We start from the raw sequence: 27,217 nt of genomic DNA, 5'->3' as shown, positions 1-27,217 counted from the left end.
GCAGCCCCGTCTTGCGGGGTGGGGGGAACGTTGTCGGCGGCCTTTTTTTTTCCTGGGGCAGCCCCCAGGTTCGTCTTCGCTTCCCGGCCAACTCCCGTACCCCCACACGACCGGAGCCCGGGCACGGCTCTGCCCGCCCGGGGCTCGGCTCTGGCGCTGAGGGTGGCGGGGGTGTGAGCTTTCCCTCAGCTCGGCGCCCCGCCGCCCGCCTGTGCCCGAGGGCACCTCAGCCTCTTCCCGCCTTCCCTCCCCGGGGCCTCCCCGCCGGAGGCCGCCGCTCCGCGAGGGGGAGCCCGCACCGCCGCCGCTACCGGCGAGCGCCGGGCCGGGCCGGGCCGGGCGGCGGCGGCGGTTATGTGGAGCGGGCGGGCGGCGGCGGCGGTGCCGCGGTGGTGGCGGGCGTTGCGCAGCTCCGCCGCCCTGAGCGGTTCCAGGAACCTGCTGAGGAAAATGCTCCGCAAAAAGAAGTAGGTGCCGGGCGGAGAGAGGGAGGGAGGGCCGGGGGTGGTTTGTGTGAGAGGATTTGGTTTGTGTGAGAGGATTTGGCGGGTCTCGGGGAGCTCCCGTGCTGCCGGTAGCGTGGGGGAGAACCACCCGCCCCGGTGCAGCAACCCCGGTGCGCCGTGGGGCTCCGCTGACGGCCTTGTGCCACGTTACACCGATCTCTGAGGAAAGCGTGGGGTTGTTCTTTCCACCCGGCCCGGCCCGCCATGCAGCCGCGGGTGGGGAGAACGGCTTGGGGGGGCTGTGACACACGGGTGTCGTCGTGTGCCTTCAGGCGGGCGGCCTTCTCCTGACACGGGGAAGCCCGTTGTTTCTCTGAGCTGCTGAAAGGTGAAGCTGATTTCCTTTCCTCTTCCCAAAAGAAAGAAGTTTTGGTACGAGAGCCCGACCCTGGGATCTAAAATGGTAAGTGGAAGCTTTTGAGGCGTTGCGTTTATCCGCGCCGGGAGGAGCAAGCTTGGGCTTCTGCCGTTGTGTCCCAATTTTGGGAAAAGCGTTTTCTGTAGGAGAAGTAGCACAATTTTGTGAATGAACACTAGGGCTCCAGTTTCGCTATGACACGCCAGGATTGCTGTGGAGAGAAGCCCTTCGGTTCCCCGTGGCCGTTTCCCTCTTCCGTGCTGATCTTTCGTCTGCGCCAGCAGCAACACCAGCACTCTCTCGCACGCTCTTGAACCCACAGCAGAGAACTGATCCAGGTTAAAACTTCTGGATACCAGCTCAGTTTTACAGAAAACAAGTTTCCCTGTTTGTTTTTCAAACAAGCAATGCTTTTCAGTTAATATGTGCCATATTTTAGACAACAGATTTATTAAGCTATATAGCTTGCTACAAAATAATGAAGAAACTAAGAAACCTTGACTGTAATACATGAAGGTCAAAGATTTAGTGAACAGAAATACTCTTTATGGAAACACCTGATACATAAGACCTATATAAAGCCATCGCAGCTGCAATAATGGCATTCTGAGAGCGTACTTAGTAGGGTGCACAAGACTGTATATAATTGCCTAATACAAGTTCGTAACTACTGATTAATGTGTTGTCTTTTTTTTTTTAAAGATGTATAAACAAACCAAGTTGGCCTCTGTAATGAAAGATGACCAGACAAAAACTAGGAAAGAAGATAACATACGCTGCAGAGTCTTGAACAGTCTTATTCATAAAGCTGTGACAGAGATGATGGCTACCTCTGAAGTTAATCAAGAACTTTATGATCTCAAGCTGGAAATCTGCAAGGCAAGTGCCAAAGCTACAGCTCGTGTTGAGCCGCTTTGACTACACCTTGAGGTCAGCATGGCATGCCAAAGGAGCTCCCCTGGATGTTGTGATGCGCGTGTGCAGGAGGAGTTTTACTGCATTGCTTCTGATGTGGCAGGGCACAGCAAGGTCTGGATTCACCTTGCGCACTGGGAGAACTTTGCCACTGTTGTACCTGGCTTAGTAGACCTTTGCCGCTTTGATGCAAATGCAACTTAGGCCAACTAAATGGTGATTCTCCTGGTATGACTTTTTTTCTGTTACTCAGACATGTATTATTTGCCTTGCCCTTTCAGAAGGAGCCTGGTTTTGCCAATGTAAGTGTATCTTTCCAAGACTCTTTTCTTCATGCAGCTGTGTGAGAGTTGATACCTCATTGTGTCCCTCACCAGCATCATTACACAGGTAGAAGACCTAAGTGGGGCATGAGCTTAGTTCAAAAAAAAAGGCAAGCCGAAGAAAATGACATTGGCAAGCAAGGTTCCAGAAAGAATTGGAATTTGTACCTAACTGTAGCTAGTGTTGTCATAGTTCACGGGTTTGAAAGGGATGTTAAAGCTCTGGTTCAGGAACTAAGTCAGTCTCCACATTCTTGTTTGTTGTCTGTAGTTTTTTCTTCTACATTTGCTGTTTTGCCAAGATTAAATGATACCCATGTTTGGCTTAAAAGCTTGATGGACTTAGTTTTGTTAGTTAGAAGCATGGAAAAATACTTGCACCTCATAGCTGCATCTGGGACAAGGGGTTTGGCATTTATGGTTCAAACAGACGTTTTTGCCAGCTGAATTCATTCTGTCTTCAAGCAAGTGATTAAAATTACATGGGCAAGTTGAATTGGCTCTGTATGTGCAGTAGCCGTCATATAGTATTTGTCTCTCTCAGGCTTTGAGGATTGCTCGTCTAACTCAGATGGCAAGTCTGCACATAAAAATACTGGCTGGTTTAGGCAAGCCACAGCACTTTCAGGAGGCATTGCTGTAAATGAAACAACTTATAACGTGAGAGAGGGAAAGAAACAGCCTTCTTCCAAATATAGTACAGCTTTTACTATAACTGTGTAGTGCTTAGTGTTCGTGCTGCACTGGGACATGGCTGAGACTCGGTCCTGATTTACTCTTGAGCTGATTCTGGTCTGATACCATTACTTCTGTTATCAAAAGAAATCTTCTAGCAGGCTTTCTGAAATCCATGAGAATTTGGTTTTTTTCGGTATCAAAAGTTAAAATTACATAATAGTAATACAGATAAGAATTGTGCTTCAGGTCTGATACATCAAACTTTTATCTGCTCAATGATATTATTCATGTGATGATGAAGAAATGGCTTGTGTTACATAGGATTGTTATGTGCTTACATCTGACTCAGTGTGGGAGATGGGGAGGGTTGATCCTGCAGTAGAAACAGCAGGTTAATGATCACGGTGGGTTTTTTTGTAGAGTGGTGGGTTTCCTGAGGGAGGAGTTAGTTAGTGGTGGAAAGAATCAGTATCTACTTTGGTTGTTGGGGACAGTCCATTCTGCCCTAGGAAAGAGTAGCACTGTCGACAGCAGACTGTGATGCAGTTTTCACTCCTGGGAATACTCTGATGGAGTTGTCTTTTCCTGCTGATGTATGTAGACACCTATTTGTTTGAAGAGTTGGTTTCTGGACTAGATGATCTCTGAACTGTGCCTTCCAATGGGTGGTTTATGCTTTCTTATCCCTCTTCCCCTGCTCCTTCCTTCGGTTGAGCCAGATCGGTTGTTAGAAGTTTGCTGAGCGTGCTCTCATAGTGAGAACCTGTTCTATAAGAGGCTGCTGGCTGCGATGAATGACAGTTACAGAAATCTTTCAGAATCCAATTTATGTTCCAGAAGTTTATTCTTCAGGAAGATTGTCAGTCTCTCTCCTGTGTGTTTTGGCCCCTGCACACCATGCGTTTTCAATTGCATGCATGACAGCTATGAATAGTAGCTGTTAGTGAGCTAGGGGTTCAGGCACTGGAGGTTGCCAGCAGGCTTTAGAACTGGAGAGGCTCTTACATTGCAGTGGTATGGAGGGCATCCTCTTTTCTGTCAATATCAAAAACAAACACTGGGTGACAACAAACCAGGCAGTGTCACAATTCCTTCTGTAGTGGAAACTTACACTTTCAACTGTATTCCAAAACAGCATGCCATAAATTGTCATTCTGGACTATTGGTGGTGGTAGCACCGTTGCATTGACTAAATGTAGCACTGTCAGTAACGTTGCAGATGTTGACAGACTTCTCCTCCATTTAATCTGGGTTGAAGGGGAGATTAGGCAGTGACTTGCCTAAATAAAAAAAGTTCTTTCAGGTACTGACTGTAAATCTTACTTGGTGCTAAACTCTACCTCTATAAAGGCACCATATAATTATGGTTCTTAAGAGCAGAGATGGAAGATGTTCTCCTAAGAATTTACATATCCAGTTTGGGTCACTGTATGCTTATTCATGAATTAGAGACTTTGTTGTGTAAGAAGTGTGTGTATATCTACAGTTTAAAAGAAATGTTTGTCTTTTTGCAGGTGTCCCTGGCATCAAACTTTTCAGCCTGTCGTGTGTACTGGAATCCTGCTGCCACTACAGAGAAAGAAAGTTACGTTGAAAGCGTACTGCAGAAGAGTGCTCCGCGTATACGGTACTGCTATGGGATAAACAGACCACTTCATACATTCATAGCCATGTACCATTCCATGTGCCATTTCTTAAGTATTCCTAACATTCTATATCTGACCTGTTAGGGTGCTTTAGTTTTTTAGATGTTTGGAGTCAGAGCACCTCCTGTGATGAGCCTCCCAGGGAAGGATGGCTGCATCAGACCAGCTATGTATTCTCCTGCTGGAGCACAGCTGCCTTATTTGGCTTCTGTGCTTTCCTAGGATTGGACTGGGCTGAGCAGAAAGAAAGAGGAGTCTGGATGAAGTTTCACTTCACTGTGCTAGTGGTGGTGGACAGGACATGCTGTGCACGACAGTAGGCCAGAATATGATGCTGCACAAGAGGACTGGCAATTACAAGTTTCTCCTTACAGATTCACTGAGCAGTTCTGATCGCTATGGACAATTTGGACCACTGGAAGGGATGACTGATATTACAGAAATCCTTTGCAATACTGACACCAAAAAATAAATGTTGGGATGCTACTGTGTGTTATAATGCTTTTACCCATTTTTGGCAGAGGGTCTAGTGAGTTTTCAGGATATTGCAGAGATTTTTGTCTTTCCCTCTTTCCTTGGCTTACCCTCTGCTATCCAGCCAGTCTGTTGGAGGATCAGGACTTCACCCCATGGGGAAGGCAGCACTGAAGCACACTCGTAGGGCCATCTCCTTTCCCCCCATTTCCCTAGGCTGTGTAATTCCTGCTCCAGCACAGTCCTCTCTTCTACTCCCAACAGTTTCCACTCTTTGACAAGGAATGTTGCTGGCTGGGAAGAAGACAAGGGGAGCCCTGTCAGTCCTTCCTGCAGCTCGCATGTAGGACTAGTTGTCGTGCCCTGCTGTAAGGGCTCTGTCCCCCACTGCTCTCACCCCTACAGTGGGGATAAGGAAGCCAAATGAAGTGGGGAAAGAACTGCGCCAGCCTGTGCATGTAGGAGACAAATACTCGGTGGTATCTGCAGCTAGTAGTTATTGTATGTTATACGTTTGGAGTTGGGATTCTGCAGTGATGTATTGCTTAGCACTAGCCTGAATGGATACCCATCAGACTGTAAGTTTTGCAAACCATTATCTTTAAATTTGCAGCACTGCTGGAATTAATTTAATATATTTTATCTGTACTGGAGGTGCTGTATTGTTACTAATACTGGTGAATGCTGTATTTTTGCCAGGTATCTTCTGACAAGTCAGCAGATTCTAGGAAATGTACCTCCAATAGTATTTTTAAAAGACAAAGAAGCTGCAGCTGTAAAAGAGGTAATTGTAATCTTTGACTCAGTGTACAAATATAATGATATGCAAACATGGTGACTTAGTATACCATAATGCTTAGGAACACAGAGAGAATGATCATTCAATTGCTCTACCAATCTACATTAAAAATCAGTCTTTGTCTATACCCTTTCCTCTTCACGTTCCAAAGCTTTTTAGCAAAGAATCCTGAGTAGGACTGATGCTTATATACAAGGTAAAAGAATTCTTGTAGGTATTGCCTCGTGAAATTTTTCTGATGTTACTATTAAAATTTCTGAAGTGAAGTGTTCAAAGAAGCTTGTAGGCCAGACCATTAGGCCAAAAAAGAAATCCTAAAAAATGAAATTATGATTTTAAGGAATAATATAGGATAGGTAGTTGTCTGTTGCCTGGTATACAGATTATAGAAATGAGGTCTGAGGAGCTGTCTTCCACATTTTAAATGTTATGTTTTTTTTAAAATTCCATTGAATCTAATCAGTGATGTTTAATTTTTTTTTTACCCCAGTCTTTTTCCATCTGTGAATTGTTAAAATTTTTGTTTCTAGGGAAGTGCAGATCTTTGCATAGAGGATGTGAGCTCACTCATCCTATTATTTTTTTTATTATTATTATTTAAATTTTTAAAATAATCTTTACTATTTCACATTTTCTGTCAAGGTGTTGATAGTTTTAACTAGTTGAAATATTGCTAGAATAACGATGTTTTCTAGGAATTTTCTGTCATTAGGACTGTAAAGTGACATCTTTTCAATAGTGAGGTATTCAGAAGAGAAAGGTGACACCGATTGGAATTTCCTGAAAAACGTCTCCTCAAGCTGTTGATGCGAATGTGAAGAACATTAGTTGAAAAGAGTACCTTCGCATTTCTGTGCCCTGAAGTGTCTTGTTCTTAGATGTGTTACTGTTACAAGCAATTACTGTTGGTGACTTACAGGTTTGTGCAGTGTGTATTAGCAGAGCTGGAAGGGATAACAAGAACTTCAGATTCTTTAGAAATGCAGTGAACTGCTTGAACTTTCTGTGGTCAGAAAAATTCTGAGTTTCATGCCAATATACTGATCCACAGTGCAAATGTTTTTCACCTGCATTAGCATTAACAAAAAGCACAAGAATAGAAATGAACTAAACACTTCTGGAAGCCATTTATATTCATTATTATGCTCCCCCTAATTGATGCAAGGAATTCTGCACAACAAGTAACAAATGATTATGGAAGCACTTTGTCACTACTGTTACTCTATTATTAACATACCTAGATGGAGCTACAAATATCTACTCCTGCAGGTCCTGCCTTTCAGGTCTGTTACTGTGGAACCTGTTCCATTCATCACTGTTTCTCAAACTTTGTTAAATGACCACTTGCTCTTTTTGAAGAAGAAAACACCTGGACTACCTTACCTTCAAGTTCAGTGCATAGGCACCAAGAAAGTTAACCACACAAGACAAGAAAAACCCTCCCTGTATAGCTTCTGTCAGTGAATGGCACTGGGAAGCACTTAGGTGAATCATCTTTTCACACTTTGCAGATCATCAGATTTATGTAATCCACAGATTTGAAAAACAGGGCTTGAAATAACGTAGCTGAACCTAATTTTTAAGTATTGGAAGACAGGGAAGGACCATCCAATTCAGCTCCTAGAATACGCTGAATTAGAAGGGAAGTAATGTAAAGAAAAGTAGGAATGAAAGTTTCAAATGAGAGAAAATTTTCACAATTAGGTACAGTCTATAAGCACTGAATATACTAGTTTTGTAGCATTTACTGGTTAGGTGCCATGTTAAAAGGGAGTTGGGAACTCAATATTTACATGTAATAGAAATACAAACTTGCAGAAAGGGGGAAGAAGTGAAAAAAATCTCAGTGCAAGGATGTTATGAAAAAGGATTTGCAAGACATAAGACCAAATAAAACAAAAATTATATATGTCACACAGTCCCTAGCCAACTGTTCATAATGTACATGAGGCAAAAAACTTTGCAGGAATCCCTGGATCAGGTACTCTATTTGACACAAACTTTCCAGGCAACAAGTATAAGCAGTTCCATGTAAATGGAAGAAAAGGCTATTTTGAAATGGTTTTGCTAAATATTCCAAACATGTAGAAAATAAAATATTTGCCATTAGGTACTTGTCTGTTTCTTGTGTAGGTGTCAACAAGGTAAATTTAATATGGGACCTTTAACATGTAGTGTCTTCATGTGTTAACAGATTGAGGAATTATTGTCAATTGCTGATTTTGGACCTCCAGAAGAAGAAGAAGAAGAAATATTATCTCAAAATGATTCTAGGTGGGTTTTTTGAGTTGGAATTGTACAAGTGTCCATTTTCATCTCTGTTGGCGCACTTAAATTGGGTATTATTTGACATGATGGAAAGTATATTTTAGTTAGATGTGTATGTTGTTGTTATAGAGTTCAGCAAATGGCATTACAAGGAAATAGGAAGTAAAAGAGAGAGACTTCTTGGAAGACCTTACTGAAAAGGCATCTCAGCTTTTAAAGAGATCAGTTGGGCCCTTTTATCAACAGAAGAGGCTACAGAATAGCCTAGGACCAAACTAATATGTCATCATCCCAGAAATTAAATGTAGAGGATGGCATTTTATTTTGTGGCTTAAGCTTTCTTTACTAAAGTTACACCCATTTATTAAAATTAAGGGAAAATATTTCTTAGTATATATGCTCTGGTTTACTTTCATATTTTAGTGCAGACACATTTTTGTAGGCTATTTTGGTTTTGGTTCTTGTGCACAGGTACCTTGCTGCAGACCACAGGTTTGCAAATATGGAAAGTCTATTTTTTATATACGTGGACCTCTGTTAAGCTGTGGAGAATGACTGCATTTTCACTTGTAACAGTATAGTGTATATGCTTTCAGAGGCAACTAACCTATAAGGTGATACCAGAAAACAGTCTTAGAAGTCAGCTGTGTTTGATGCCTGTACTCTGAGTGACATAGTCATCAGACTTGTCACATGCAGACCCAATACTTGCTCTGGTATTAGTATCTTTACTTTTATGAGGGAAATATTTTTAGGATTTCTAAGAATTCAAGACTCAATGTGTTTGTGATAATTAAATGAAAAAAAACCCGCTTTGCGGCAGTAATATTTGTTTCTTGCTGGTAACTTTCTCATGAGGATAAAAGCTCTACATTTACCAGTACTCCTCTACTTGGCCACTTTTTTTCCTGGTATAAGTTTGGTTTGTTATACATGAGTTACAAGTTTACTGACAGATCTCCCTAAGTTAACAAAAAGTAAGTTAATTTAGCATTCTTCTGTGAGGGATTTTTGGCTATTGAGGGATAGGACTGAACAGTCTATTGGAATAATGGTTCTGTGGACTGGATGCTCTCAAAGCCAACAGCCTCGCGCTTGTGGGCTGCAGTCTGTTGGTGGAAATGCTTTGTGTGCCTTAACGTCTCACAGGATGGTCATCAGGTGCAAGTCAGAAATAGCTTCTTGGGGAAAATCATTGTTGTGACAGACTTTCCCACAGGGCACCTAACCTCTTCCTCTGTTTCTGTCTTGTGGAAATACTTAAGTCCAGCTCGAGGTGCCATATACTGCCACTTGTACATCTGTCTGACGTGTTTTGGGCACAGGCTGCTGCTTCTCACTTCTTGGAAGAGCTGGGAGAAGTCTAACTTCCTTAGGGCTCCCAGGTCTGGTGCTCACGCTGTTACCTATGCACACTTTTTCCAGAAACAAGCAGTTTTATCTGGAATGTAGTTGCTTTATTGGCTTCCTCCCATTAAATCTGTTGACACGCTGGCAGGCTTATGCACAGCTTGTCCTTGGACGCATAGTCTGGTGGTATCTCTTCCTTCTTAACATAGGGAGCACAATGCGGAACACAGTGCACTAATAAAGTAAAACTGAAGACTCCAGTTTATTTCTGTGTTACTCAAGTTGTCACAGTTAGCATTGCCCCTTAAAATATACACGGGGAAAAAAACCCCATATTTGTTTTCCTTTCCACAGTGAACTGTTCTCTTCAGCAACTCAATCTTCAGATTCACCCATGCCGTCTAATCTTTTTGGTATTGATCATGAACTGCTGAATAAGCAGATAATGGACTACAAAAGACTGAAAGTGTCAAGAGATATAGGAAGCATTGCCTGGACAGAAGAGCAGAAGCAGCAACTTTCCAAGATTCAAAAGAAAATGAAAAAGAAAAAAACAAGGAATCCTCCTGATGATGACATTACACCACAGAAATACTTACTGGACAGATACGAAGATGATGACTGGGATGATAACACTGAATCAGTCTTGGACTGTGATCTGGAGGATGAATTACAGGAAGAGGTAGATGAATTGGAGGCGGATGATGGCAAAACTCTAAGTCAGCCTATGGATAAACTGAAATGAAGTGAAAAAGCCACTCCCTTTAAAATGGAGGCTGCCAATGCCGAAAAAAAGACTGCTATACATACTGAAAGATTAGTTTTGTACAGCCTGTTTACCACTTCCTCTTTTGAACTAATAGGTTTGCCACATGTGGGGAGGTTTGCTAGCACAAAGTATGTAAGATAAACAAAAATGCTATTTGTGACATTCTGTTAAGCAGCTTTCAAGCTGCTGCAGTTGTAGGACTTTCAACCAGAGAGCAGTTCGTAATAACAAAATATACATAGTGAGCACTGAGTTAAAACTTCTTGCAGTTCTGTCAAGTATTTCCAATAAAATTATGGTGTCTCTGTCGAAATAAAATGTCTTCTTTTTTTTGAGTGATCTGGATAAAAATAATCACAAAGTGATGGTGTCTGTTATTCTAAGGTCAGGAAGGAAGAGGGAAGCAAAATAATGACAGTGGTGTTCAAAGAGCAGCCTTCAGCGCACAAAGACCAGGACAGGGTATTCTCTAGAGGACCTAGTCTAATGGGGGAACTCTTTCCACAAGAAGGTGAAACTCACTGAAATTATGGCCAATAAAGTTACAACCCTGAAAGAAAATAAATTTATTTATTTATTTTAATATTTAGAAATTTACAGTTGTGCAAGGGGAACTGCAGCCAGAAAAGAATAGATAACTGCTCATCTGTTGGGTAAAATTGGGTAAAGCATTGACCATGACTGAAAAAAATGTATTAAAAACTCAAAGGCAGAGACAAAGCGGCAGGGAGGAATGCCCCGGTAACGTTTGAGATTTGGAAATGGATGGTGAATCATATAAAAAGTGAGAATAAAGCTTTCTGGCTCAAAGCAAGTAAAAAAGAATAGCATGAGTGTATAAAGTCAGAAGGGCTGAAGCTTCAAAATAAGTTACAACTAACAAGGTAGTAAAAAGGAATTCTACCAGAAGTAAGGAACATTTAATTCCATTAGTTAATGGGGAAGTAAAGAAAGGCAATGCAGGGGAGGTTGGACTATGCTATGTTGCTCTAGTTTTTCAAAAAGATTTAAAAGACAGCGAGTATAAGCTCCAGAATACAAAAGATAGTCTAAAGGATTTTTGGGTTGAAGAGAGGAGTTCAGGTCAGCAAAGAACACTGAAATTCACTGTAGGTTATTTAATAATCCCCTTGAAGCATATTCTGAAGATTGATTGCCTGTAAAAATATGGAGAGGATATGGGCTACGAATGTCCATAGGCTATTCTATAAGCTGTTCAGAGCTTGTATTGAATAAGGGCCAGGATCTTATAAATGTATCTATCACTTTTATTAGGGTACATACCGAAGCTGTAGCTCACATTAGTACTTGTCTAACTTGAAGTAGGTGAACAATCCCACAAATTTCAGCGTGCCTTGTTGGGGCTTCCCAGGAGTTCTTCCTAAATTCCACAGGACAGACACACTTTGAAGTAGATGCTTTAGTTTGTTTTCCAGTGAGTGAAGGTATTTATCATATCAGAAACTGTTCACGTGCAGTATCACCGTCAATCAAAGCTAGCCATGATTTTGTTGCAACTTGGCAACAAAGCTCTTAACTTTCTGAATGAACGACAGGAACCTGTTAATTGGTACTTGCTAAATGAATCCACCGACTACTAGTGTTTCCATCTTTAGTTTCTGCTATATGTGGGACTGTCCTGCCTCTACTGAAAGGTTAAAAAAAGAAAAAAAACCCCAATGCCCAGACAACCTACATATTAGGCTTTTGAAAGAACAAAGAGAACAAAGTTGATTACCTCTGCTGCTTGTTTAGTTCGGACATCTATAAGCTACGTTTGCAGTTCATAGCTTAGATTTCATCTAAAACCAACCAAAACCATTCCCACCGTCAGCCCTGACACCTTCGCTCCCTCGTTAAGCGAGGGAGGGCAGTTGACCTCTTCTGCTTGCCACAGCGAACATCACAGAAACCAGGCTCTGTTCAAGAAGAGAGACGGCCCAGCGCTTAACGCAGGGCGTCCAGAGATGGGACATCCATTCTGAACCTGGTGATGAGGAAAACGAAGCAAACCCAACCAGCTTTAGAAGAGATGGATATCTTAAAGCAGGACGGGCTGGAAGGAAGAAGTGGCCCAGGGGATATCTAGAGAACGGCACCAGAGTAGAGGGGTGGGAGCAGCTCCCCAGCCTCCCCCCTCGTTAGCGCTCTGCCCCAGCCTTGCCGGCATCCCGGGGAAGCGCGGGGTGGGCAGCTTTCTCTGCTATGCTACCCGTGTAATAGTAACCTTCAGGCTTTTATAGCTGCAAAAGGCAATAAATGAATGTTACGGTCTATCTGAGCAAAATGAACTATAACTGCTTGCAGAGTGCCTTGATTTAGTTTTTATGTATTCTAGTTTTTATGTATTCTTTAACCACAGATGGGGAAGGAGCTTCTGGGGCCTTCAGACCTGGTCCCCTACCTTTAATGGCAGCCACTTGCTGCAGTCCTGTCTTCAGCTGTTAATCCTCATTAGCAATATGTAGCTGTGAGTAATTGTTATTTAACATTGGCAGAATCAGACCTGCAGCTGAATTTAAGCAATTGGTGCCCCTGTGAGCATGGGCTACACCACTTGTGTTTGAATCAATGGGATTAGTCACTGACAGTTTTAAAAAGCACAAGAGCTTTCATTGCTTCCTATCACCGTCAATCCAAACCTTCCCAAACACCCTGGGACCCCACAAGTGTATTGTTCAGATCTAAGTTTCAGACTCAAAGTAAAGAAATACCTCCGTTATCCCTCCAGTCTGGTTATTTTCCTGAAGACCTGGTCCTATAAAGTGCTAATTTTGAAAGGGACATGAGGGCATATAGTTCCTCTGCTTCATTTTAGCCAATCAGTCTGATATCTCTGACCCCTCTAAGACCTTGCTATGTAAGCATTTAAGCATTTTGTGTCTTTCCAAAACAGAAGCGTCTCTCCAGCGGAGTTGCTGAGTAACACTGCTGTGCTGCAGACAGGTTGACAGTGAGAAGTTTACTAACCCTCTCCAAAACATATGACTCAGGGAGGGCAACAGTCTCCTTACTCATGTGAGTCAGAAAAGCCGCTGACAAAAAAGACATCATGCCATGGAAATTAGAAAACCAAGACGCACATCTCATCGAAATCTTATTTTCTGTCCAATGAATTACTTATTTGTCATGAAAGCCAATCTATCCTTAAGCCTTGCTTGCATATGTAAAGCCAAGAAATGTAGAATAAAAGCTTGGCAAAGAGAAAGAAATCAATATATTGCGCAATGCTTTGCTATTTTGTCTTATATCTAACTCTCTAAGAGGATAAGTGAAGACAAAAAGGCTTAGTTTTAAAGATTTCAAGACGCTATAGAATGTGCCCTATCACACCAGAAGAAAATCTTCATTAACAAGGAATAATGAGTTGCACACCTGTTTTTCTTGCACTCAATCACTGCTGATAGCGCATTGCTGCACTGCACTCATTTGTACTTTAAAATCTGCTATGGTGAAAGACCTATCATCCTAAACACCTAACCAACAAAGCATCACACTTCAAACTATAAGAATAAAAATGCAGAAAGGTTTGTCTATTGTGGTAATTACTTCTAACTTTTTTTGGCGGTATGTTCTTCAGGTAGTCCATCTTACCTGGTGGGCTTTGCTCAAACTTACTGGAAAACAAATTCTAATGGAGAACACTTGTAGTTAATTTCAGTTAATTACTCTCTCTTTGGCTCCAAGGAATAGCTAAGGAAAGCAAGAGAGAGAAAACAAAGCCATGGGAATGGGCGTAGGAAAATGGCAGTGTGTTGGGGTTTAACCCCAGCTGGCAGCTCAGCCTCACACAGCTGCTCGCTCACTCCCCCGCCGGTGGGGTGGGGGAGAGGATCAGAAGGGTAAAAGTGAGAAAACTTGTGGGTTGAGATAAAGACGGTTTAATAGGTAAAGCAAAAGCTGTATGTGCAAGCAAAGCAAAACAAGGAATTCCTTCCCCACTTCCCATGGGCAGGCAGGTGTTCAGCCATCCCCAGGACAGCAGGGCTCCATCACGCCTAACGGGGACTTGGGAAGACAAACGCCATCACTCTGAACATCCCCCCTTCCTTCTCCCCCCAGCTTTATATGCCGAGCATGACGTCCTATCGTCTGGAACATCCCTTGGGTCCGTTGGGGTCAGCTGTCCCGGCTGTGTCCCCTCCCGACTCCTTGTGCCCCCCCAGCCTCCTCGCTGGTGGGGTGGGGGGAGAAGCAGAACAGCCCTTGGCTCTGGGTAAGCACTGCTCAGCAGGAACCAAAACCTCCCTGTGTTATTAACACTGCTTCCAGCACAAATCCAAACGTAGCCCCATGCCAGCTACTGTGAAGAAAATTAACTCCATCCCAGCTAAAACCAGCACACAGTGCAACAGCAGATGTGTTGAGATTGGTGGCGTCTCGTAAAGTAGACAAGTTCTGCAGCTGGGATCCATGGGCTGCCAGATTCAGCAAGTTACCAGGGACAACCTGGCATCGTTTCAAGTGATGATTATTTTATTCTTCAGGTTCAAGCAATATTTGTAGCCTTTTGTTGAACCACCTGCAGTTGCAGGATTTATACCCTTTCTGTTATTGCTGGTGTGTAAGTGGCTTTCCAAATAAAGCAATGCGTATATGTCTATTCCTGGCTCCCACACTAAAGCCAGAAGTCGGTATCTACTCTCTTTGACATGAGGGTTTCAAGGGTGCTAGACCAAGAAGTCTGTGAGTGTCTCCACTGGTGTGTGTCTCGGGAGAAGGAGGCTTCTCTATTTCTACTGTTTACTTCTTCAGTGGAAAACTTTGGTTCAGGATTTTGCAGCAGTCCACAGCTGTGCTTCATGAGACCTTACTGACTTTATTGACATTGCTAACTTGTAATTGAAAATCATCCCCTGATTCTCCTCTGAGGAGAGGCTTCAAACAAACAGCGAGGAAGGAGGAGCTGCTTCTGCTGGACTCTAAGCAGCTTAATACATCTTTGGCTGCAATCAGACCAAAAAGAGTCTCCTAGGAACACAGGGTGGCTCCTGACAAAAGAAAACCTAGTACAACGGAGCTTGGGTTCTTCTCCTGTTGGCCTGATGACAAGCTGCAATAGCAACCACAAAATCACAGAACAGTTGAGGTGGGAAGGGACCTCCATGGACTCTCTAATCCAACCCTCCTGCGCAAAGCAAGGTCAGCTACAGCAGGTTGCCCAGGGCCGCGTCCAGTTGGGCTTCAAATATCCCCAAAGATGCCTCCAAAACCTCTCTCAGCAACTTGCTCCAGTGTTCAACCACCCCCACAGTAGAAAAGCGTTTTCTTTTGTTCAGACAAAATCTCCTGTGTTTCAGCTTCTGCTTGTTGCCTTCTCTGTCACTTGGCAGCACTAAGAGTGCCTCCTGCCAGATATTTATTAACATTGCTGAGTCCCCCTGAGCCCTCTCTTCTTGAGGCCGAACAATCCCAGCTCTCTGTCTCCCCTTGTATGAGAGATGCTCTGTGCCCTATACTGTGAACAATTAATAACACTGAAATAAATTATCAGCTTAATATTAAGCCTATGCTTAAGCTAAGCTAAATGAGGAGGCAAGACTTGCTAAATACATGCAGCTTTTCTAGAGCATGGTGTTCCCAAAGAGGGAGCAGACAATTCGAAACAAAAATGCTACAATGCAGAAGCACCTAACCCAGTCCTCCATCAACTCCTGAACTCCAGGGAACACCCGGACATATAACAAAAATCCCCATCCACTGCAAACTTATGGCTAGAAAATATCTGGAACTAAAGCAATAAAATACCTATCCAGCATAAATCCCATGGTGCGGAAAGAAAATCATGTCTCTCATTTGACAGGCTAATGGAAAGAAAGGATCAGTTGTGCTAGAGAAATCTCAAACCTTCTTAAAATGCTGAACTGAGCACCAAAGGGAGTGCCTGACATTTTTGTCCTAGCCCGAGGTTTTTAAACAGGCAAAAATCAATGAGAAAAGTATGTTGAAGATGAGGCAGCTTCATTCACAGAGCCGAGTGCTGCTCACACAGTCAATCTGTTTTGCCCAAGTGCTTGGCTGGGGACCATGTCATTTTCCTGAGTAACAGTCAAGCCAGGCTTTAATGATTACCCCCAAAACACAAAGATGGAATTTGTCAGTTAATGGACTCCAAACAGCTGCATCGATGGCCAGTTTTTCTGGGGAGGAAGCTGAACTCTCTCAAAATAAACACTATGTTTCTCCATCTAACTTTTCACAGTTCATATATAAAGAAAGCCACCAAAATGCTTACTTCACATATTTTCTTTCCCTAGGCAGCACAAGAGATTTGAAGAGCTGACATGCAGACTGGTATGTCTGGTATGCTTGGTAGATTCCACATGGTTATTATAGCCCACAGAGCGTGCGTCTCCTTAAAGAAATATCGAAAAAGAATATTCGAAAGCAAAACAGTCAGCAGTGATATGCTCAGATACAGTCTCCTCATTAAGAGGCCCTGAGAGTCAAATCGTTCGTCACTGCTGCTGACTCACGTCGCGTGGTCATGACTTTGAACACAGTGAAAGAAGCTTGGTAGGAACCCAAGTGGTGGAAGTGGATGGCGGAGCTCGGAGCAGACACGCAAAAACAGTTATGCCAGGCTGCAAGGTGCTGCGCCAAGCACCCACGTGCCACTGCACACGTGGGCAAGCCCTGAACAGGAGATCCACGTGGGCTTTCTCACCTTCGTGGCCCTGCTCCCCTCCCGGTGGCAGTCGCTGGAGCTGTCAAGCGGGACTCGACATCTTCCCAGCAAGTAGGTATTAGGCCCAAAACAGCTGAAACCGAGAGCAACACCACTGCGTGCCCCTGTAGTATGTTATGAAGGCTTACAGCACAAATGGGAGCCCTTTCCATCTACCATCAAAATAATGAGGTTTGCTACAGAAGAGAGGAAATACTGCCTAGAGCACAGTTCCTTTACAGAGGATTTTGGGGTAGAAGCAAGAAAGTCCTGCAGAAAATGCACAACCGTGTTCTCCAGGCTGGATGCAATTATTCACCTTATCTGTACTCAGATTTCACCCCTGTCTGAGAACTACGACTACACTGAAGCTCCCCTTTCCCAGGTGGGAATGGGATCCGGCTCCCGCTTTGCGGGAGACCCCCGCCTCTGCTGGGGGAAGGGAGGCGAGGGGGGGGACAGGCTGCGGGGCTGCTGCAGACCTACTGCATCCTGCTAACGAGGCCTTGCTGCAAAACTAACATCTAAATTTGGCAGTTTAGTTAGTTCAAAGAGCCTTTGTTGAAGAACATGATTCCAGCAGCTGATAAGCAGCAAAATTGTGCATATTTGGTCAATGGAAAGTCAGTTCAAGTATTTTTCTTCTTGTCGCCGCTGAAATGTATTGCAAGAAAAGGGGAAATGTCTTTCAGTCTTTCTTCTCCCAAACTCTCATCTGTTTGCAAAGTTTCCACTGGAAATCAGATTTAAAAAAAATAAATAAATTGTATTTTTGGCAGTTCGTAACAAAGAATGGCAGAAAAACCTGTGAGGGAGCAGGCTGGGACAAGCTCCATGGCCTCACCAGCACTCGAAGGCTAACAGAAGACAGCCAGCTGCTCTCTGTGCGTCACTCCGATCTGGATGCTTGAACTTTAACTTCCTCATTGGTACCTCCGACTGCTTTGTTTAAGAGCTTGACATTTTGTGCATTTCTATTTCTGTCACAGCGGCAGCAGTTAGTGGGAGTCAACACTTCTGTTAGAATAAAAATGAATTCCTATCCCTTGGTCAGTCCCAGACGGGCTGCCATTTACCCTTTGGTGTATGACTCCTGGTAATTGTTTTCCTCCTGTGTTAGATCTGTAGGATAGAAATCTTTAAAAATCATTATTCTGAGAGCATCCCTTATCAAATTTTTACTTTTTATTTACATCGATAGGCTGTTCGTGGGCAGATTCATAAGATGCTTGTCATGGTAAATAAACATCACCATTTGCAAACACAAGCGGTCAGACTTGCTTCTCATTTTCCCCATAGGTTTTGCCTTTGAGTTTTATGAACTATGCCATCACTTTGGCTTTTTGATCTTTCTGGGGAAATTTCCAGTAGGGTTAAGAGTGGGATAGGATGTTGCAGTCCCAGTGAAGTGAGACGAGATGAGCAGAGGCAGAACAGAACTGGTCTGTAAAACAACACTGTCTCTGGTGCTGTTGTGTTCATCTCTGATCTCCAGGTGCTAGCATTTTTGAATATGTGCCATCTCCTGGATGATTCTTAGCTGTAACAAAGTTTTGTTTGATAGTACCCAAATAGCGTTGTTTCACACTTATTTCACACAACTGTTTTTTCCCCCTTTTTGCTTTTGACGCTACATTCCCACCTTACCTTATCTTTACAGATGACTGGCTTTGACAGTATTTATTTTTCTTTTCTCTCCTCAGACAGGTCAGCAATTTCAAGGGAAGCCAGATGTTATGGAAGAGTTGATGATATATGGCTGTACACTAGAAGAGAAAAAGGAGAATGCACTTCAAACCACTGCTTTCATTCACCTGCCACACAGCCTCTTTAAAAAACTGAGAAAGTTCTCTGAGTAACTGCAGCTCACAGAGAGTTCACATTAGGTTGGTACAGATTATTTTGTCCATGCTTATTGCTGTGGTATTGGATAACAAGTTCAAGATCTGTTTAATCTAGAGAGGCTCTGTTTCAGATCCCTGGCACAGGGAGAGGCTTCCCTGTTCCCTGAAGTTGTGCTCAGGCACCTGTGGCATCTGTGAGACCTGCTGCTGCTGCTGCAAGAAATGCATCAGTGAAGCAGCGTGGGATGTGCTTGACTTAGCTGTGACTGCTTTGCAGACCGGAGTTAGATATAGTAAACATACCATGAAATTTTACAAGTACAAATCTGAAAACATATGAGAGTATTGGGGAGAGAGTGAGAAAAAAGGTGCCATTTCTGCATTAGACTGTTGTTTAATTTTTACAGGGGCATACGCCTGTCCACTAGCACATTAAATCAAACTGGTAGAACTTTAAAAGTTTTTCTAATACCTCTGTCTGTATTATAGCAGTAGGCAGTGTATATTTAGAGAACTATGTAGCCACATGGCACAAGACAAAATTTTTTAGGAGTCTCTTCTTTAAGCTATTAGTCAGGACCTTTACAGCATTACTTGTCAGGTATGAATACAGCTTTTATTACATACAACGACAGAATGGTTTGGTTTGGAAGGGACCTTTAAAGATCATCTAGTCCACCCCCCCTGCCATGGGCAGGGACATCTTCCACTCAATCAGGTTGCTCAAAGCTCCATCCAACCTGACCTTGAACACTTCCAATGATGGGGCATCTGCAACTTCTATGGGCAATCTGTTCCAGTGCCTCACCACCCTCATTGTAGAGAAATTCTTCCTTATATCTAATCTAGATCTACTGTCTTTCCATTTAATACTGTTACACCTTGTCCTATCACTATATTTAAAGAACAGTGCAATCATCAGGCACAGTCAACGTGAGTTCACAAAGAGAAAGTCCTGTTTAACTAATTTAATATCCTTCTATGATAAGGTCACCCACCTGGTGGATGAAGGGAAGGCGGTGGATGTAGTTATTCTAGATTTTTAGTAAGGCTTTTGATACTGTCCCTCACAGCATCCTTCTGGACAAGTTGTCCAACTGTGAGATGAGCAGGTAGACGGTGTGCTGGGTGAACTGGGTGAATGACAGGGCTCAAAGGGTTGCAGTGAAGAGGGCTACATCTGGCTGGTGACCGATCACCAGTGGTGTTCCTCAGGGTTCAATTCAAGGGCCAGTTCTGTTCAATATATTTATCAATGACCTGGATGCAGGAGTTGAATGCACCGTTAGCCAGGTTGCTGATGGTACCAAACTGGGAGGTGCTGTTGACTCTCTTGAGGGACAAGTGGCCTTGCAGAGAGATCTAGATAGATTGGAGCACTGGAGACTTTAGCTTTTGGTCAGCCCTGAAGTGGTCAGGCAGTGGGACTTGGTCATTGCTGTAGGTCCCTTCCAACTCAACTCTTTGACTCGATTCGATTCGACTCTTCTCCCTCCCTCCTTCGTTCCCTACCAGTACAAGCTGAGGGAATCTTTGATGACATTTCTTCCCAGCCCTGCACTAGCAGAAGGGCTTGAATGGGTAATCATGTCCCAGCACGGGCATTGGCTCTGTCGCTTTCTGAGGAGGAGGCATGCACCTTCGGATGGGTATGAGGGCTCGGGATCATCTCGAGATCCTTTGATCACCTCAACAAATTTGCAAAAAGCATGTGGGAACTGCGGTTTTTGAAAGTCTTCTATGTTCATCCAGTTGAGCTGGGTTTCCACAGGATGGCAAAAACCCCACAGGTCTGACACTAGCGAGGCTCAAAGACCGAGCCCTCCGTCTGAAGCAGGGAGTGCTCTGGCGTTTGAGGAGAGCAATACCTGTTCACTTCCCTGTGGATTTTTTTTCCCCTTGTACTCATTTTTAGAAACGCCTGAGCTGTTTCCCTTGGAAGAACATGCTAAACCAAAAGAGCCCGAGAGCAGCAGTACCCCAGCAGAGCGAAGGTCCCTCTGGCCCAATACTTGGTCTCCAAAGCGGCCAACCCTAAATGTCTGACGGAGAGCACACGAGCAGGGCCGGTCTGCTCCCGCCAGGGTCCTGGGGGTGCTCACGGGCCTCAATGGCCGGGGCCGGCCTCCCCCGGGACCCCCAGCCCCACCGTCCTCTGCCAAGGGCCCAGGGGACGAGGGGTCTCGGCTCTGCCTGGTGTGGGGGCCATCTTGTAGGTGTGTGCCCGTCTCTGCCCCTCTCTGCTGGGTGGGCCTGGGACCGGCACTGCAGAGAGCTGCTCTCCTGGAGGGAGCCCTCAGGCCTACGCCAGAGCCTGTCACAAAGAACTCTGGGCAGAACGTACATAACCATTCCGTTCCTTCCGTTCCGTTCCGTTCCGTTCCATTCCATTCCATTCCATTCCCTCCACTCCCCATGAGGCAATTAATGATGAGACTGTTATTTGCCTGAAAAGCTGGGGCGGGGGGGATTCAGCTCCAAAACCACTTTCAAGGACGCAAATTAGAAAGGGTACAAGCAGAAACGGGATTTTGTTTTCAGATTTTATTTTTTGTCCTTTTGTGTTGTTTTGTGTTCTTTTATGTTCTTTTTCTGAATCCGGTTTAGAGCTGGTGCTCACAAGCATTTACACAACGTGCATGTGTAGCCGGGAGCAGGCTGATGTGTTCTTCAGTTCAGCCTGAAAAAACATCCCTTGCGGCCTGGGAAAGGCAAGTCACAGAGCTACAGAAAGTAGCAGCAGGAATACAGGCCAAGCAGTCCCTGTTTCCTGAAGACTGAGAACCTGAAGGAAGACGATCAGGACCGACCACACACAAAAGAAGAAGAAGAAGAAGAAGAAGAAGAAGAAGAAGAAGAAGAAGAAGAAGAAGAAGAAGAAGAAGAAGAAGCCGCAGAAGATGAAGAAGGAGGTGTGTGGTGCTGTGGGGTATTTTCCAAAGTAGGACAGATATCGATGACAAGCATCCTTTTTGCCTCCCAAAACTTGCTCCGCCGCTGTGCTTCTTGGCCAACGATGCACGAAAGGCGCTCTCGTGCCGGCCCTGCGCTTGATTTGCGTGCAGGGAGAGGTGAAAAGTGGCAGCTCCTGATGGGGCAGCGAGCCTGGAGCCCTTCCAAGCACAGGCTGTTTTGCACAAGCAAGAAGTCCTGCAGAAATGGAGCCAGGGGAAGAGCAGAGCCCGCTCCCGCTCCCGCTCCCGCTCCCGACTTGCACTGGGCAAGAGAGCCCGAGAGAGCCAGGGCACGAGCGGTGCCTTGGAGGTGCAAGAGCAGCAGGCAGGGAGCTAGGCGAAAGGGCCCAGAGGAGCCCTGACAAGGGGCTGTGCTCAGTGCTACGGAGGACAAGAAGCAACCCCCCGGGAGCATCCCTTGGAGCCCGCCGTGGGAGTCAGAAAGGTTCCTCCCCCCGGACGCGGGGCACGAGGGCCACCTTCGTGGAGCACGAGCAGCGGGCACCTAGCCACAACGGCCCAAAGGAGCCCTGGCGAGGAGCCGTGCTCAGTGCTGCAGAGGAAGGCAAAAACCCCCGGGGACGCTTGCTAGCCCACCGTGGGGGAAAAAAAGCCTTCCTCCCCCCAGCTGCAGGGCACGAGAGGCCATCTTCGTGGTGCACGAGCAGCAGGCAGTAACCTAGCCGCGACGGACCGGAGGAGCCCTGACAAGTGGTCCTGCTCAGTGCTGCAGAGGAAGGCAAAAAACCCCCGGGGCCCAGTGCCAATCTGCCCCGGGGGAAAATTCCTTCCTGACCCCAGAGCTGGCGATCGGCTATTCCCTGAGCACGTGAGCAAGACCTGCCTCCTGGTCCCACAGGCTGGTCACGCCTCCCAGAAGATGCCCGAGCCCTGTTCTCCCTCAACCTGGAGCCATCTCAGGGGCTTCCGAGAGTGGCAAAAGACCCCCGGCCTGATCGACCTTGGGGGCAAGAATCCTTCCCGCGCCTTCGGGCCACCAGCGGGTGCTCCAAAGCACCGGGACCCCTGACAACATCTCTGCATCCCACTTCTTACGGCTGCTGCCGATGACTCCGCACGGGATGAGGATGGCGAGCTCTGCAGCGCTCCTCAAGAAGGCATTCCCTTGGTCCAGCCACTGCTCTCCAGCTGAAAAGGATTTCCATCCATCAGATGAGCTTTGAACATCATCCCTCCAGCAGCCTTGTCCAGCCTCTGGTCTTCCTTCCTCTCCCCCCCAAGTAATTCCACCGGCTCCTCAAGGATTTCCTCTGCGATGTCTTCGGGCTGTCCCCGGACCAGCTCTGGCAGTGGGACAGGGGAGGCTGCCCCTTTTATACTGCCCGGGGCATTGTGACTGCTGCGGTGCTGGGTGGTGACATTGTGACCTGGGAGTGATGGGTCCCCCCCATGCCCAGCCCCGTCCGCCGTCCCACCGACCAGCATCCCTCGGAGGAAGGTTTTTGGGGTGCTGTGCCCGAGGCAGTCCCTGTGCCCAGGAGGCCCGGGGGCTGTCCCTGCCCTTGGCGGCCATGCCCTGGGCCCAGCTGCTGGGTGTCCCTGACGCCTGCTCTGCCACTCGGCTCCCAAGGCCAAGCCTGGTGCTGTTCCTCTTCTCTCGGGCCATGGCAGGAACCAAGCGTGCAGCGCAGAGACCACCCCTATTAGCTGTCCCCTCTCTGCGCCAGAACTACCGTCCCTGAGGCCCCGCAGCCAGGAGGAGCAGGGACTTGATCTGGCTGGCCACAAACCCTTTTCTGGGGCGGGGGGTGAGGATGATTTTGGCAGCCACAGCCTGGAGGAAAGCCAAAGCGTCACCAGAGCGGCAGGTTGGGATGGATGGTGCCAACAGACCGCCATGGAAATAACACAGGCTTTGAAAAAGGAGGGAGCGGAGGTTACGCTGGGGTGGTGGAAAGGTTGGTCATTTGCAGACCTCGAACATTTACATCCGTGCCCAAAGCACAGTCCAGCAAACGATGACTCTTCCAAACTGTGATAAGAGCCCATTGCTGCTATCGCTGTAACATCCCCTTTTCCCACTGAAACCGAGCTGCACATTTGGCCGTGTTTATATGGGATACAAAACACGCTTTAGCCACAGGGTAAAACTTTCAGAGCGCATTGGTGACTTTAACCTTTCTGAGAGTTGTTTGCCTACCTCCATTTGTGGGGAGATGTTCAGGTCTTATAGAAAAGCCTGGCAAATCTCTTTTTTCCTTTAGGAGTTGGTATTTTGAGTCCTGAAAGAGGAAGAAGGTACGATACTTGTCATTTTGTATGTTGGTGCCAAAACTGGTTTGTACATTCAGACTGTGTAAAGAAGGGCGTTTCTACCACAGGCATTCATTTGATTGTGGCGATGCCAGAGGTGAAAGACAGGGGTTTGGTTCCCTCTGCATGAACTTTGCAGAGATGTAGAGAGCGTGCAGGATTTCCTCACCATTCCTTAGCAATGTGCCAAGGGACGTTTGCTACTGGTGAGGTCTTCCTCTTGGAAAGAAGTACTGAATTGGTTTGTGTTCTTGACCATCTTTTCCCTTGCACTTCAGTAGCTCTTTTCCTTCTTGGGCCTTCATCCTTGCTACCTTTCGCAGAAGGCTACCAGATTAGTCAGGCAGCTGTGATGTAGTCATATACTTACTAAAATACAGTCAGTATACTGTACTACAGCTAACTGTCCTAATTGCAGAAATGTCTGAATAAAAATTATGTAGAATATGCAGAAGTTGAGGGCCTAGCGTTCAGGTGGCCAATGTCTGTGTTGCGGTCTTTGACAGTTCACTTACGAGATAGCAAATTTCTTTTAGGTGGAGAATCCAGAGTACATTAATGGAAAGAAAGGCATTAATGCATGAGTTTACCTTATGGAGAAGGTAAATTTTGTCTTCAAAACAGACTCTTCCATTAAAAAAAATTCAACACAGTGTAACTTCCCAAGACCATTAGCCTGCTCCTGACAGTTATATTCTGAGTATGGTGGCTGGTCAGCTGAAAGTGAGAATTGCAGTAATCTGCAGGATAGCATGTTAAGTGTCTTACTCTTAAAATTAATTGCTTTTATTGTTATATCTGTCTATTGTTACGTTTTTTTACTGGAAGTGTCAGTTCTGCCTGATGAGCTACAGCTAACACTGCTAATGCTCTCCGTTGGCCTCAGTTCAGTAGTTTTAAAGCAGAGCAATAAGTGTGTAACTGAGGCGTGCTGAACTAGCACGCTTGGGTGACTCAGAGGATTGTGAATACAAGTAACTTAAGTTCAGGAGAACCCATGGATGGACTTGCCCTCTCCACTCCTAACTGGTTTTGGCTTTTATTTATTTATTTATTTAAGGTAAATGATGACCCAGTAAAGAGATTCCACCAGTTGTTTCTTCTCAGGAACACTAATCACAACTAGGTTTGTACCAGTTGTGCTTTGAAAGGCTCTACACAAGTTTGCTTGAATTATTTCTGTTCTCAAATGGCCATCCCTACAGCCCTTTGCAAATCTCTCATACACAGATAAAAACACAAATAACTTTAAATGCCATAGAGCCTTGCCCTGTTTTGTGATTAATTCACTTATGCTGTTTTTCCAGACATGCAAGATATGGGGTGGAAAGAGTGATAGCTCTTCATAGGAAGTGAACACATTAGCTACATGAATTTTCCTCCCTTACCCTTAGCATATCCCTGAGGTCTGCCATTGCTTGGATTGAGACTCTCTAGGTCAGTGGCTGACAACACAAAAACCTCAGAAAAGCGCTCTGCAGCTTTTTAGTACACCTATGAGCAGTTGCTGACTGTCAGAAAATGCTGCTGTGTTGTGCTCTGTAGATACACCTAGAAAGCTCCATTTGCAGAAGAACAGACTGGAATTTCATAACAACAGGATTAGAAAACTGCTCCATCCCATGCTTTTCCTTCTCCTATTCTGCTGCTACTTGCATCCTACCCCTTTCTGCCTAACTGTACTTGAAGTGGTTGAACTAGGAACTGATCAAAACAACAAAAGAAACCTGACTCCTTGCTGTTTGCAAAAGAATAAAATAAAAGGAGTGAAATCACAGGTGATTATAGGACAGAAGGTGAGCAACAGGACTTCCATAATGAAAGGAACGGACAATCTTGTTTATGTGAGGCAGAATGAGACCCAAGATAATACTGTTTTTATTTAATGGGGAATGGGCAGAGGGGCAAAACCTGCAACTGCACTCCTGGCACTGTCCTGCTATAGCATTAATTTGGCCCATATTAAATAGACAGTTTAAAATATTAAACCTAACGGGTCTTAAGATGAGTGTGTATATGACTAAAATAATTAATGTCATCAGGAGCCATGTTGGTATTTGTACATTGCACATATCAGTCTACTTATATGTATATTTAAAAAAAGAAGCTAAGTTGCAAAATATTTATTATAAATGTCATTTTAACCATGTGAATTTCTGTAAAATAAACAAAGTAACACTTGCTGTAAGTGTGAGTTGACTCACAGTGGGGACAGGAGCTCTTCCACTGGAGTCAGTGGTGCACAGGCTGTGGGAAGCAGTGACAGGTAGCACGTATTCCCATGAAGTATTTCACTGGATGCAAAACTACAGCAACACGGGGAGGCCACAAGAGCCTCAATGTCTGCTCTGTAGCTCATTGTGGTGTATTGGGTACTTGTAGGTCCCAGAGAGGTATAAGGGGTGAAGGCTGGATTCCTGTTGTCTTCTGGGTCTTTTGGTGGCTTATAAACCACCAGAGAAAGGGAAAAAAGCAAGGAAGGTAATTAACACTCCCCCCCCCCCCCCAATGGAGACAGTTTTGACTGATTTGGGAAACTAAATTGTCAATAAACTCACGTTTTCCATTTGTTGTTAGTGGTTCAAACTTCTTACAGGTGCAGGAAGATTAACCTTAGGTACACAGCAAGCTCTAATTCTTTCCCCACTTTTTATTTGGAAAAGTTCATCTATGTTCAGTAACATTCAAATTGTGATAATTGTGTTATACTATTCTTAGGTAGTATCTACTGTCTTTTTTCTTTTACAACAAGAGGAATTACAAAGTGGGCAATTGTTTTCACCCTGCCAAGGCTGATGGAGATGAATTAAAGTAATGCTCTCCTAACAGAAAAACATCCCCCCACCCCAAACTCTGATAGCAATGGAGATTGTGATAGGTGGAGTCAAGAACCTAGAAAAATGCATGGCAAAGTCTTTTGAATGCTGTTAGCCTTGTGTATAAATACTCAGTGCTATACAGTATCAACAACTAGATTGGGCTGCAATTAAGCATAACCATCAAGTGATTATAAAAACACCAAATCTTGCCAAAGTGTAGAGATGGAAAGAGAAATTCTTGAAGGTGCCTGTTCATAACAGCAACGCTTGCTCCCCAACAGCAACACTTCAGTCCTTAATTCTGTCTTTCTCAGGGGAAGTTCTTGAGCTGTCCAAAGTGAGCACAAAGTTCAGACACTTCCCTCCAAGGGACCTGTTGTTCTGTATAATTTTTGATTGCAAATCAGAGTATAAACATGGACTGCTGACAATTAGGCCAACCATGGCTCTGCGTGTTCAAGCCTGGGAAACCTCTAAGGATGGGGTTGCCACAACCTCCCTGGGCCAGTTCCAGAGTTGGGACACCTTCATATTAAGAAAATGTTTCTTAATGATCAATCCAAACATTGTGAT

At 44.9% G+C, this 27,217-nt stretch overlaps 1 protein-coding gene across 1 annotated transcript; it reads left to right on the top strand.

The window, feature by feature from the left end:
* Positions 1-325: 325 nt before the first annotated feature.
* On the top strand, positions 326-10,404 carry RBFA (ribosome binding factor A). The gene is made up of 7 exons (XM_075052394.1): positions 326-467; positions 867-909; positions 1,567-1,743; positions 4,295-4,407; positions 5,600-5,684; positions 7,894-7,973; positions 9,672-10,404. The coding sequence occupies exons 1-7, from the start codon at positions 355-357 to the stop codon at positions 10,060-10,062; spliced, it is 1,002 nt and encodes a 333-aa protein (XP_074908495.1). The 5' UTR covers positions 326-354; the 3' UTR covers positions 10,063-10,404.
* The last annotated feature ends 16,813 nt before the right edge of the window (positions 10,405-27,217 follow it).

The sequence above is a fragment of the Buteo buteo genome, chromosome 20 (genome assembly GCF_964188355.1).
Source record: "Buteo buteo chromosome 20, bButBut1.hap1.1, whole genome shotgun sequence".
Taxonomy (NCBI): domain Eukaryota; kingdom Metazoa; phylum Chordata; class Aves; order Accipitriformes; family Accipitridae; genus Buteo; species Buteo buteo.
Note: the sequence above shows the minus strand (reverse complement) of the source record. Positions and strands in the feature narration are given on the sequence as shown.